The sequence below is a fragment of the Medicago sativa genome, chromosome 7 (assembly GCF_051527215.1).
Source record: "Medicago sativa cultivar Bolivia chromosome 7, Bolivia_mono, whole genome shotgun sequence".
NCBI classification, from domain to species: Eukaryota; Viridiplantae; Streptophyta; class Magnoliopsida; order Fabales; family Fabaceae; genus Medicago; species Medicago sativa.
In genome coordinates, this window is record NC_140755.1 from 20,431,910 (window position 1) to 20,445,619 (window position 13,710).

Genomic DNA, 13,710 nt, shown 5'->3' on the forward strand with positions numbered 1-13,710 from the left:
CGAGTGGATTCTCGCAAATGTTCACAAAGCCGAGTGGATTCTCACATATGTTTACAAAGCCGAGTGGATTCTCGCAAAAGCCGAGTGGATTCTCGCAAAAGCCGAGTGGATTCTCGCAAACCTTATCAAAAGCTGAGTGAATTCTCGCAAATGTTTATCAAAAACCGAGTGGATTCTCGCGAATGTTTATCAAAAGCCGGGTGGATTCTCGCAAACGTTTACCTTGTTTCAAGCTGTCAGTCCCAAACAACGGACCGCTTGAGTTTACATTTTTATCTGGTTTCAGGCTGCCAGTCCTAAACAACGGACCGCTTGAGTTTACCTTTTTGTCTTATTTTAAGCTGCCAGTCCTAAACAACGGACCGCTTGAGTTTACCTTTCGCCAAGTTTCAGTTTGAAATCACATTTTTTCTCTCTCCAGTGTCATCCCCAGTTTATCTGTTCAAGTGATGTCGCCAAAAAGTTTTGTCTTCATTAAGCTATCGTTCCAAACCGATACGGTAGTAGACAATCTCTTCCACAGTGGAACTGTAATTCCCCAGCAGAGTCTGATCCCTTTCTTTGATGAATTTGGGTATCCCATTGTTGTTTCCACCCGAGTCAAATCGTCTTTGTCGTCCTGCATTCATACTTGCATCATGAGCATTTCACAGTATCTTAGGTCAAAAATTGGTGTACTTTTGTATTTAAGTCTCTTCGTTCCGTCAAATCAAAGATTTCATCTTCAAGTCTCCGGACGAAGAAACTTAAATAGGGGCATCTGTCATACCCGAATTTTTGACCTAAGGTCCCACTGACACATGTCCTCTGACCCGGAATATTCTGTCTTTTCAGTGAAAATTTTGGCAGAAAGGTATTTTAAAATACCTCATTTTTGTTCCGATTCGGGCCCTTTTCTCACTTTATTTTTATTATTAGTTTTTTTATTATTTCCATCTTTTATTTAATTTTATAATTTTTATTTTTATTTTCAATTTTTATTTTATCTTTTAATTAGTCATTTTTCATATTTTATTTTAGTCACTTTTATTTTATTGTCCAAGTAAAAAAAAACCAAAGTGTCAATGAGTCCAGAATTAAGTGTCTAAGGGTCCAAAATATTTTTTCCTCCAAGTCATGCCATAATCAGTGCAGAGTCAAAACTTTCTTCCCATTTTTCATCAGGAACGCGTTTCATCATCAATACCTCTTCTCACTTTTTTTATTTATTAGTCTTTTTTTTTTAAACTTTTAGTTTTTATTTTTATCTTTCATTTTTATTCAGTCTTGATTTTTTTTTATTTTTTTTTATTTTCCATTTTACCATTCTATTTTTATTTTTTTCGTTTAATTACTTCTTTAGGTTTTTATTAACTTTTTTAATGAGTCCAAAAATTGTCAAAAAATATAGTGTCAAGGTCCAATTTTTTTTTCTTTCTTTCTCAAGTGTGCCGCCAATCATGCCATTTTTACATGTCAACTCTCCCATTTGAAAAATCATTCAAATCACATTCCAAAATCATCAATCTCATTCAAATCCCCATCAAAGTGCATTAAACCAATTTTCCATTTTTCATCAACCTTAAAACCTATAAATAGAGCTCTCATCCTTCACAATTTCACACACCAAAAGTTCTCTTGAGTTGTGAAAGAACTTTTCTCTCTTCTCCCTCATTTAGCTTGTGTTGACGAGCTATTCTTTTCTTCTCTCTTTTTTTCTGTCCCTTCGGAATAAGTCCCTTCGGAATTTTGTCCCTTCGGTAATTTTTGTCCCTTCGGTTGTCCCTTTCTTTTATTTTCTTGCATTTTATTTCTTTTTAGCATTTTATTTTATTTCTATTTAGCATTTTAATTATTGTCATTTATTTTCCTGCAATTAGAATGTACTTAGGTCCAATGTAAATATAAATAAGAAAAGTGTGTGTCTTTTATTTCTTTATCGCTTTATATATATAAAAAAAATACAAAAAATTAGATTAGGGATTTTGTGGTGACCCAACGTCACTACAAAAATCCACGCACTTTTAATTTTATTGCTCCGTTAGTTTAATTTTCATTTATTATTCCAAAACAACAAAAACATTCAAAAAATCAAAAATCACAAAAATATTTTCATAATAAACCTTGATTTTCAATCAAGTGATCGTCCTTTTTATTTTCTTTCTTAATCAAATATCAAATCAACTTTAATCATACTTTGAGTCTATTTTTATTTCAATATAAAAAATACAAACCAATTCTCATTTGCCACTTGGCTTTTCATTTTAAAACCTTTTCAAAAATTAAATAAAAAAAACACACAACAAATCAAACGTCAATTTCAACCCCGAACTACGAAGTTTTGATCCCTCACGGGTACGTAGGCAGAGGACACTCGTCCTTCCAAATCAATAAAATGTAGATAATTAGGTCTTCCTTTTTTAATCATTTCAAAATTTCTTTTTTTTTAAAAAAAAAAGCAAGCAAGTTTATAGCACAAAAAGTTAAATAAAATCAAGAGGTTCTCGTAGAGTACTACGAATATTTAGGGTGCTAATACCTTCCTTAAATATAACCAACCCCCGGGCCCCCCAATTTAAATAAATTTTTTCAAAGTCGTGAAATAATAAGTGAGTCAAAAGCTAATCAAATACCCTTGATATCCGAAAAATGACGCGACACCCATCATCAGAAAATCTTCTAGAATTCACAAACCACCTGCATATCTAGAAGCATATCATTGTAACTTGCTCAGCAATACAATCCATCCTCCTTCTCTATCTGCCTCATCATCATCTGCTGAATCTTGTAAGTACCCTTTATCTTCTTACTTGTCTTATCACCAACTCTCTTCTGCACACAAACACTTTACTCTATCCTTATCATCTAACGCTGAACCTACAAACTATGATGATGCAATGTGTGATGAAAATTGGAAAAATGCTGTCAAAGTGGAGTTAGAGGCATTGAACAAGAACAACACATGGATATTAACTTCCTTGCCTGCTCATAAGAAAGCCATTGGTTGCAAATGGGTCTTCAAACTTAAGCTTCATGCTAATGGCACTGTTGAGGGATATAAGGCCAGGCTTGTTGCTAAGGGTTTCACACATACAGAAGGGATTGATTATATGGACACCTTCAGTCCAGTAGTCAAAATGACAACCATTAGAGTACTTTTGTCAATTGCTGCCACTCAAAATTGGCATCTTTACCAACTTGATGTCAATACTGCCTTCCTTCATGGTGATCTCAATGAGGAAGTATATATGCAGCCGCCTCCTGGTCTTATTTTATTTGCCCCTGATCAAGTGTGTAAATTGCAAAGATCCCTTTATGGGTTGAAACAGGCAAGCAGACAATGGAACACCAAACTCATTGAAACATTACTCTCTTCAGGCTATATCCAATCCAAAGTAGATTACTCCCTTTTCACTAAGAAATCTGCTCAGGGTTTCACTGTTATTCTGGTCTATGTAGATGATTTGGTCTTAAGGGGACTGATATTACTGAAATCCAACAAATTAAGACCCTATTGGACAAAAAATTCAGCATCAAAGATCTAGGAACTCTGAAATATTTTCTAGGATTTGAAGTTGCAAGATCACAAGCTGGAATCACTTTATGTCAGAGAAAATACACTCTAGATTTATTACAAGATGCTGGTCTCTTAAGTTCAAAGCCATGTCCCACTCCTTTGCAACCTCAACTCCAACTACATAAGAATTCTGGAGAACTTCTATCTGAATCAACAACATATAGAAAGTTGATTGGCAGACTGTTATATTTGACCACTCCAGACCAGAAATAGCTTATGTAGTGAGTAAATTGAGTCAATTTCTAGATGCTCCTACTACTGAGCATATGCTTGCAGGATTGCATGTTCTCAAGTTTCTTAAAAATAATCCTCGCCAAGGGTTATTCTTCAATTCATCATCATCCCTAACTCTAAAGGGCTTTTCTGATTCTGACTGGGGAGCATGTCAAGATACCAAAAGATCTACAACTGGCTTCTGTTTCTTTCTTGGCAAGTCACTTATAAGCTGGAAAAGTAAAAAGCAATCTGTGGTCTCGAGGTCTTCATCAGAAGCTGAGTATAGAGCCCTGGCCCAAGCTACCTGTGAAGGACAATGGCTCCTTTACTTGTTGAAGGATTTTCAAATACCTCATGAATCACCTATTGTTCTCTACTGTGACAATAAATCAGCTTTACACATAGCAGCAAACCCTGTGTTTCATGAGAGGACTAAACACATAGAGATGGATTGTCATGTAGTCAGAGACAAGGTACAAGAAGGTGTCATTCATCTGTTGCCAGTATCATCTAAAGAGCAAGTTGCTGACATACTGACAAAATCATTGCATCCTGGTCCTTTCAATAGTCTTCAGAGCATGCTTGGTATGATTGATATCTACTCCAACTTAAGGGGGGATGTTAAAGATAGTGAAGTTTAAGTTTGTTTTGGTTACTTGCTTAGCATGTTTCATTGTGTAACTAATTAGTAGCTCAACAAATTACAGCTGTAATAGTTAGTTAGTAGTTAGTTACTTGAGAGTTAAGTAACCATAGTTGAGTTAGAATATAAAAGGTTCTATATATATCTATGAGTAGCTCTTTTGTAATATGGTTATTCACATGAAATAATAAACAGTTTTCAGTTTCATCTTTTCTTCTTCACCTTGCTCATTGCAAGCTTGATTTGTGCTTCCATGGAGTTTGAGATTGTCCTTTTAACAGAGAGTGTAGACTTGACACTCCCCACCCAATTATCATTCCAAAACAAAGTTGATGACATCTCTTAGGTTAGTTGGAGGGGTCACTTGAATTAATAATAATATAATAGATTTCTTCATGCAAATCAGTATATGGGCATGAATACACTTCATGAATATTGGTCTTTCAAAAAAAAAAAAAGGAATATTGGTCATTCAATTATATATAGTGGGAATCACTTGGATTCATCTTTAAATCTATATAATCTTGACGTGACATTGAGTTCTGTTACCATATATTCATGTCAGTATGTGTGTCGTTTGTATATGTATATCGACAACATATAAAAAAATCGGTAATTGACACATAACGTTATCTAAGATAAAATAAAATAACATAGAAATCCTTATAGTGCTGACATGGCATTCTGTTATTTGCTAATTCATGGATCACCTAGCATTTACATAAGATAGAGCATAGCTCCGTGCTCCTTCCGTATAATACAAGACATGAGAATCTAATAATGTTTACCTTTTTATGTTTTTAGTAATTAGTAACTATTATTTGTCCCCATCCCATAAAAATTGTTGTGTTAAGTCATTTTTTAACAAGAAAATATAAATAAATTTACCAATTTAATATTGGAATGTTTAATATGAAGTTGGACCAATTTTGGATTCCCTCCTTGTTTTGATCTTTTTTAAGTAATCTAGCGGTCAAAATTTTATCCTTGAGGTGAATAAGTGTAGAATTCGGGTTTGATCAAACTCCTAACATTGTCACACCCTTTAAGACTTGACGTCTACCGTGGCTTCCACTTTATAGGAACTGACCCGATGGTAGCCTTTTTTTTGGTGGCTTCACTCACCTATCAGTATTCGGTGGAACACCTTAATCCAGCATATAGGTAGCCCTTTTCGTGATCCAACTCTCAATGAAAGCACAATTGTTAGGACTTAATCCCATGAGGAGAGCTCAACCCTAAAGACTAATCTATTAGGAGGGAGAGCCGCATAACTTAAATACCACATCAAACACTTTAATCTACTCGACGTGGGACTCCTAACGGCGTTGCACTCACGATGATTCGTTTTGGTATGTTTTAATAAAGTATTATATTTTTTTCTATTTTTTATTATTATAAATTTTATTTTTTATTACAAATGGTAAAGTTCTGCCTTTAGACTAATTTTTAGATCTAAATATTAGACACATCCATTTAAAATTATCAACCGTTGGTTAATTCTTATTATCACAATAAATGAAAAGTGAAAAATAATAAATAATTAACATAATAATTACTATATTACATTGAATACTAAAAAAATTAATAATAGCAATGTTATTGCAAATCTGATCATTGTTATGGGATAGATGGAGTTTAAATAAAATATATATTACAACAATAATAACAACCGTATATATTTATTCAAAAAATAACAACCATATATATGCATGCAATACATAGGGACCACATATAAAGTTATGCAACTAGTGACATATTACACTGGAGAAAGTAGCTAGCTATAAAGAGAGAAAGATATCATAGAAAAGCCTAGTAATTTTGGCTTGTTGCATATATATAAACATACATAGAGATGAGAATAGATCGTTTTCAAGGGGCTAATTAATTTTTAGTCGTTGGTTGAACCTTTGGAGGAATCTGAGATGATTTTCTGTAGCATCTGGTTTGTCTCTTCCTCGGACATTCGCTCGTCTTTACTCTTCGATTTTGCATACGCCTCAAAAAATTCTTTGTTCTCTTTCTCCAGCTCCTTCCAAACTGCACATTATTTTATGTATAAATTTTTATTTAATGTACGGATGTAATGTGGTTCATAAATGTGACTGTGATATGTAAGCACGTGTATATATGCTTTATGTTTGGATTTCCTTGTGTGGAAGATATCATATCATATATCATACATAAATGAAACAAACATGCTTACCTTCATTCTTTTTCCTTGATTATTGGAAATAATAAGTGAAGTTGTATTAAAGAGTACTACATAGCAATTGCTTGCTTTCAATGTATGTAATCATTGATACTTTGTAGCCCTAAACTCAAATAATGTTTGCTTAAAAACAAAAAATGATTATAGAGCAATGTAAATTCTGCAATTTAGTATTAAAGGCGGTTTACATTCAATACAAGTATTATATTCTTTCAATATGTTCATTCAAGATGTGTTCAATATGCACATCAAAAAAATATATGTACAATGGTGAACGAATTCAACCCATGCAATAGGTTAATATATTCTTGAGTTGTGTTATTATGCGACAAATTCGTCGACACCATATAAAATACAAATAGAAGAATGTGTGCACAATCCAATAAGAGAAAAAGTAATAATGAATAATTGAAAAATGTATCGGGTAAAAAAAGTTGAATGGTAAATATTACTAGTTATTTGTTATATTAGTTTTTCGTGTTTTGGATAGGGATGAATCCAAGACCTCAACTTCTTTATTCTTTAGTTCAAACTAGTTGATCTACACATCTCTGTCGGTTGTAGTGTTAGTTGTTGACATTTGTGCCCACAACATTTTTAATATTTTTAATAGTGTATCAAAATGCTTAAACCAAAAAAAAAAAATATAGTGTATAGAAAGAAAGTTTTTAGAATCAATAGGCATTTTATTATAAAGAATTTTGCAAGTAAAATTCACAAATCCACCATTAAACTCTTTCTTTGTGCATAATTAGGGGCATCCCACCCCTACCAAGTCTAATATTTCATAGTAACATAGTATCTATTTGAACTCGATATAGCTAATTATAGTTATGTTTGTCTTTAAATTAGGTCTCACAAAAAACTTTTGTAATAAAAAATATAGAAAGTTGGTATTTGATTGAAAGTTTCCTTGAACTTATATCACAAAACACTGAATATAATTGAAACAAATTTTAATTACTAAGGGATTATTGTATAAAGAAAAATTAACATATGTACACATAAGAATTTAAACATGCTTCTCACCCATACATAAATCATTTTAACTTGAATTACATCTAACAAGTATTTATTTTTTTAAGAAGCTAAATTAGCCCACCAAAATTGACATGGAGAATTACATCTAACAAGTATTAATATATCATTACTAAAAAATAAAATAAAAATTAGCGACGGAAATTATCAACCGGGAAATGTGAACTCTCGCCCTAAGTTTATCTCATAAAAGAAAAAAGTTCATCATGAGTAAATTAGATTGGAATTTCATTTTTTTCAGTCGTGTTCAGCTTGCAAATTTTCCATGAGATTCCTGAGTAAGAGATTCTAAAGATATCCCTTGGTAAACTTCCAATACATGATCAAGCCTTTGAGGGATTTTTTTTTTTAAAGGACAAACCTTTGAGGGTTTTAATTAGTTTATCAAAACAAAGTTAACCACTTATATATGGTATGAAAAGTATACATACTAGCATGGTTTTCAATTGAGGTATCTTGAAAAATAAATGTTCATAGCATAATTGCAACCGTGATCACAAAAGGAATTTAAAACCATGATAACTAACTAGGTATAAGCTCACCAATTCTTAACTAAATGACCATATCTCTTATTATTCAAACAAAACGAGTTTATCTCTATAATATTTATTTATCTCGTCAATTTTGCATGACATGAAATGGTATATATTGTCTCCCATGTGTGTGTATAATATTTTGAAAACAAGATGGCTTGGATTGGAATGAAAGATTAAAATTATATAGAAGTAGATATATACCAGTGGAAGTTATGACAGGCTTAATATTTGCATGCTTAGAAAGAGCTTCCATGCATTCTTCCTTTGTCATGTGAAAGATCAAACACTTCTCAATCAAGTGTTGCACCTAATTTAATTTTATGCCAACACATGTCAAAAGCCATGAAGATAACTAATAAGCATAAGATCAAAACAAATAGTACAGAAAAAAGAGAGAAAAGGAGTTGAAATTTGAGCCCTTTTTATACCATATGAATGTATGAAGCAGAAGAAGAAGAAGAAGAAGAAGAAGAAGGCTCTCCCATGATGCAATGAATTTTCTTAGTGAACTTAGGAAAATTATTATTTAAAGCAATGAAAAATAGTATGAAGCTAGGTGCAAATGTGATTTGACATATGCAACATAAGGATCTAATCTTAATGCAGGTGCAAGACATGTAGAGTACCTTATAAAGTGGAGAGGGTGGTAAGGTGGGACCAATAGTCCCACGTGAGAGATAAATGATAAATGGCTGAGAAGGGATTAGAGGAGATTGTAAATAACTATTCTTTGTGATTTTGTGTAATTGACAATAGAGGTTTCTGCCTCCTTCACGTGATTTGTGGGACCTCCCTAAACACAATTCCTCCAAAACAGACAACAAACTTAGATCATCAACAATTATATATGCTATTCTAAGACCTAGTGTGAGTAAATACACTGTTTATAGACCCAAAATAAGTCAATAATTTAACTAGTGTATATGTTTGAAATGTGTAAAATAAAATAATAATTTTGTAAATGTACAATCATATCTAATCATTTGATGATATTTATATTTTCAATATCTTTATTCATTTAACAAAATGAGTAGTAGTCCTTGTTTAATTTTTATTACATTTTTAATCCGTACAAAAATATCATGCATGCAGTTTAGTTTTTGTTAAGCAAAATTTGTTTAATTATCATTATATTTTTTAGGTTTTTGAATGATTTTTTGAAGACATGTTTATATCATTATAAAAAGTTATCTTGAGATGAATTAAATGTAAAAAATTTAAACGTCAAATTTCAAGATAAAAGAAACAAAAATTTAGACCAAAAGTTTGAGTAATGGTATTTATACATCCATTTGATGATAACTTTTGTGACAATCTTATTTTTCTTTCTTCATATTGGTCAAAAACAATAGAGAGATAAAAAGGAAGAGAGATGATAAGAATATCTTGTGAGTATAAAAGAGAGTTGTTCAAAAGTTGTCTTAAAATGGTTGTGCAAATATCAGTTCTCTAAATTTAGAGTAAACAAAGTTCGAAAGGAATTTTTAAAAAGACCAAAAATAAAAGTTAATATGTTTAGAGGGATCAAAAATATATTAATCCTTTAAAAAAATTGATCTGACCGAAGTTATGTACACTAGATTGTAGTTTATGTAGTACGGTCTAACCTATTATGAGATTAATTAAATAGACCGATAGTGTAAAACAATTTTACACTATCAACCAATGAAAATCAGTCAATTAAACACATCATCTTATGTGTTAAAAAAAATTCCATTAAATGACATATCCCACGTTTTTTTTTATTTTGGCATTTGATTTAGCAGTTTTCAAACTGCATTTAGAGGCTTTTGCAAAATAAAGAGACTAAAAATCAAAATGGTGTGGTATTGAGCAGAATTTTTTGAATATAGACTCTATAACAATAATGCTTGTATTTTAATACCCTTTAGTAAACATATTTTTCTCAACTTATATATGGACATACAAACTTCATGATCTCCTATCCATACTATTTCCATCCAAGACATTGTAATGCACAAGTTTTTGAGATTCCTTTGTGAAAATTCAATTGTTTTTTCTCCTACCCTTTAGTTTTAAAAATGAAAACATGTTTGCAAACGTGAACCTATTGCAGCCTTAATCTACAATTCACTTCATATTACTATTATGATTATTACTTATGATTTATGATTTTGACAACTCATATAGTCACAATTCATATTTAATTTTATGGAAGAAGATATTGAAATTTGACTATTTCAGGAAGAGTTTACTACATTTCCTTAGCAATGATAATTAGTGCTCCAAAATCTTCCAACTAACAATACATAGCCTTTAAGTAGTGATTCTGCTACAAAATTCTGATTATCGTACAAAATATAAAGTATGAAACAAATTAATAGTGAAAAATGCTAAACAAAATGTGGAAAAAAAATCAGCGTATATATGCCCAATTTGCATCAAAACTATGTCTTCCTTCAAATCATGAAGAAAGAAAAATATTGAAAAAAATAAGTTATTGAGTTAACATAGAGTGAAAAAGGAAGAATATTCATGATTGGGATGAGAAAGAGAGGCATCAAAGATTAAACGTGGGATATGGCAATTATTGGAAAAGATTTTATTTCATTTTTTTAACACTTAACATGATGTGTCTAATTTAGTATTTTTAATTGGTTGATGGTGTAAAATTGTTTTACACTATCAGTCTATTCTAATTAATCTCAAGAAGTCATTGTAGATCAAATCTACGACTTTTCTTTTTAACTAGATTTTTGACCCGTGTGCTCCGCTCGGGTTTATTGTAAAGAAATTGACATACGAATAATAAAATGCAATATATAATTGGTAACGGTGAAAAAAATAACACGTGATAATCTATAGTAGAAAAAAATAAAACACTTCATAAAATGTATGAAATTTGAAAATATTATAAAAGAAAATTAGGCTAACTTGCTGCAGACTTAACAAAATTAATAAATAAGGATTATGGTAGAAAATATTTGCTTAAAAAAAAGGCAAGAGGATAGGAATAAAATTGGTGCGATGCATTTTTTTTAGATGGAATTTGTTAGATTAAATAATTGCAAACCTAATTTGCAAATGAGCGGGAAAAATTTAGGTTAAGTTGATGCAGACTTAACAAAATTAATAAATAAGGATTATAAAAACAAAATAAAAAAAAAGTGTGTCTTTAGAATGAATAAGGTTAAATAATTTAAATCTTTGATTTCTCACGATTTGTTCGTCAGAAACGTCGATTTTTTCGTTCAATACTCGCACAGTAGGAATTGGTAAGGAAAATTTAGAATGATCAAAGTTTGAAGGGATTAAAAATAAAAGTTTGTATGTTTAGAGGGATAAAAACATATAAATCTTTTAAAAAAAAAAAAAAAAAAGTGGTCTAACTAGTCTGACATACACTAGATTGTAGGTCTCCATCTGTCCGTCTAACTTATTCTCACTCTCTAAGCACATATCTCTCTTATCAGCATGAAAGGGAATGGTGTAACCCATCACACATGTTCTCCATTAATTTCTGCTTAATAAAAATTGTAGATCACCCCCCTTCAAAAAAAAAATTGTAGATCACCCCTCAAAAAAAATTATAGATCACATTTAGTATAAAAATATTGTAGATCACATTTACGACTTTGTTTTTTGATTAAAAAAAAAATAAACTAGAGGTATATCTTTGTTAGGTTCCTCAGGATTTAAAATTTTGATTTCTCATGATTTAAAATTTTGATTCCTCTGGGTTTAATACTCACACAATAGGAATAAAAATAACCTCTCAAAGTGTACATAAAAAAAAAAAAAAAAAAATTAACCTCTCAAACAATTTTCACAAATATTGCATGGAATAGTAAGTTTTTTTTCTTTTCAAAGTATGTTTTTTTTTTTTTTTTTGAAGAAGCTAAAATGGTATATATAATAATAACGAGTCACCCCGCACAAGATGTGCAAAGGATGAACAATCCAAAGTATTTACAGAGTCAAAGTGCCCCTAAACTAACGAGCACTAACAAAACAATCAACACAAATGGAGACCCATACACAATAACGGGTGTTTCCACCAATCGTGATAATTGTAAGAGAAGGCACCCTGTTTAGACCTTAACCACAAAAAAGAATTTAGTTTTACTTTTTCTAATAGCACGAAAGGGTTCAAAGCCACATTGTTGAAAACACGGTTGTTCCTTTCCTTCCAAATGACCCAAACAGATGCAAACCAGATTAACCGTAAATAGAGATAAGAAAAAGTAGGCATACCAGCCATATGAGTGAACTGCACAAAATGTTGACGAAGCTCACCATGAAGAACCGATGTAATACCAAGCCAATTCAGCACTAATAACCAAAGGGAACTGAAAATGTCACACCCTAAGAACAAGTGAGAAGCCGTCTCCTCTTCGCCGCAACCTGCTGAGCAAGCCGTGTCTGTTACTTGAATAACTCTCCTCCTTGCCAAATTATTTTTAGTTGGCAATCTATCACGAAGGAGCCGCCACACAAACAAAGACACCTTGGAGGGAATACACCTGTGCCAAACATCATCAACCATTGATCTGTCAACACCAGCCCCTGAAGTAGTGAGAAAGTGGTATGTTCCTCGAACAGAGTAACCATGAATCGGATCAAGCAACCACCACCACCTATCAGTCGAAGTTTCCTGCAAAACAACGTTATGAAGCATAACAGAGCACTCCTCTACACTTTCCTCCTCCCATGCTAGTAAACGACGTCTCCACTCCCACGCTCCTCCTCCTACTTCCCACCCTAACCTCTTCATCTCCTCCACTGTTCGATCTTTATTCACAACTAAATCAAAAAGGCGGGTAAATTTAAATCTTAAAGGAACTTCCCCCACCCAATTGTCATACCAAAATAAGGTTTCCCTACCATCTCCCACTATCCTCCTAATATTATCCTCAAACCAACTACCTACGCCTAGCCCAACCCCCTCCCGAATCCTACAAATCGACCTCCACCAAGAAGAACTCAAAATCCCCCCATCCTTCAACCTGCCCCCCTCCTCCCCGTACCGCGATTTCAAAACACGATACCACAACTCCCCCTTATCTACCACCATCCTCCAACACCACTTACCCAACAAAGAAATATTAAAATCTCCCACCCTCCTAACCCCCAAACCACCATCCTCCTTAGGAGTACATATAGACTCCCAATTTATCCAAGCAATTTTCCGATTATCCTCACCACCCGCCCAAAAAAATGATTTAAAAATAGATTCAATAGAAGAAATTATACCTGCAGGGGCTTTGAAAAAGGAAAGAAAGTAAACCGGAAGTGAGGACAGGACAGACTTCAAAAGAACCAGACGGCCACCGAAAGAAAGGAATCTATTATTCCACGACGACAGGCGAGTAACAATGCGATCGACAACCGGTTTCCAAAAAGACAATTTCCTAGAATCACCACCAATAGGGAGACCCAAATAAATAAAAGGAATGGTACCCCTACGACAATTCATCACTGAAGCAGCCTCCGACAACCAAGAATCTGAGATATTCACACCTGTCAACAAGCTTTTGTGGAAGTTCAC

General features: G+C 32.5%; 2 protein-coding genes across 2 annotated transcripts; both read right to left on the minus strand.

Moving 5' to 3' along the window:
• Nucleotides 1–5,999: 5,999 nt before the first annotated feature.
• On the minus strand, nucleotides 6,000–8,799 carry LOC146904925 (uncharacterized). Its single transcript, XM_085727278.1, has 3 exons — nucleotides 8,630–8,799; nucleotides 8,403–8,508; nucleotides 6,000–6,455 (listed from the first exon to the last, which is right to left on the minus strand). The coding sequence occupies exons 1-3, from the start codon at nucleotides 8,684–8,686 to the stop codon at nucleotides 6,307–6,309; spliced, it is 312 nt and encodes a 103-aa protein (XP_085583404.1). The 5' UTR covers nucleotides 8,687–8,799; the 3' UTR covers nucleotides 6,000–6,306.
• Nucleotides 8,800–12,177: 3,378 nt separating this feature from the next.
• Nucleotides 12,178–13,236, minus strand: LOC146904926 (uncharacterized). Its single transcript, XM_085728395.1, has one exon. The coding sequence runs from the start codon at nucleotides 13,234–13,236 to the stop codon at nucleotides 12,178–12,180; it is 1,059 nt and encodes a 352-aa protein (XP_085584521.1).
• Nucleotides 13,237–13,710: the final 474 nt, after the last annotated feature.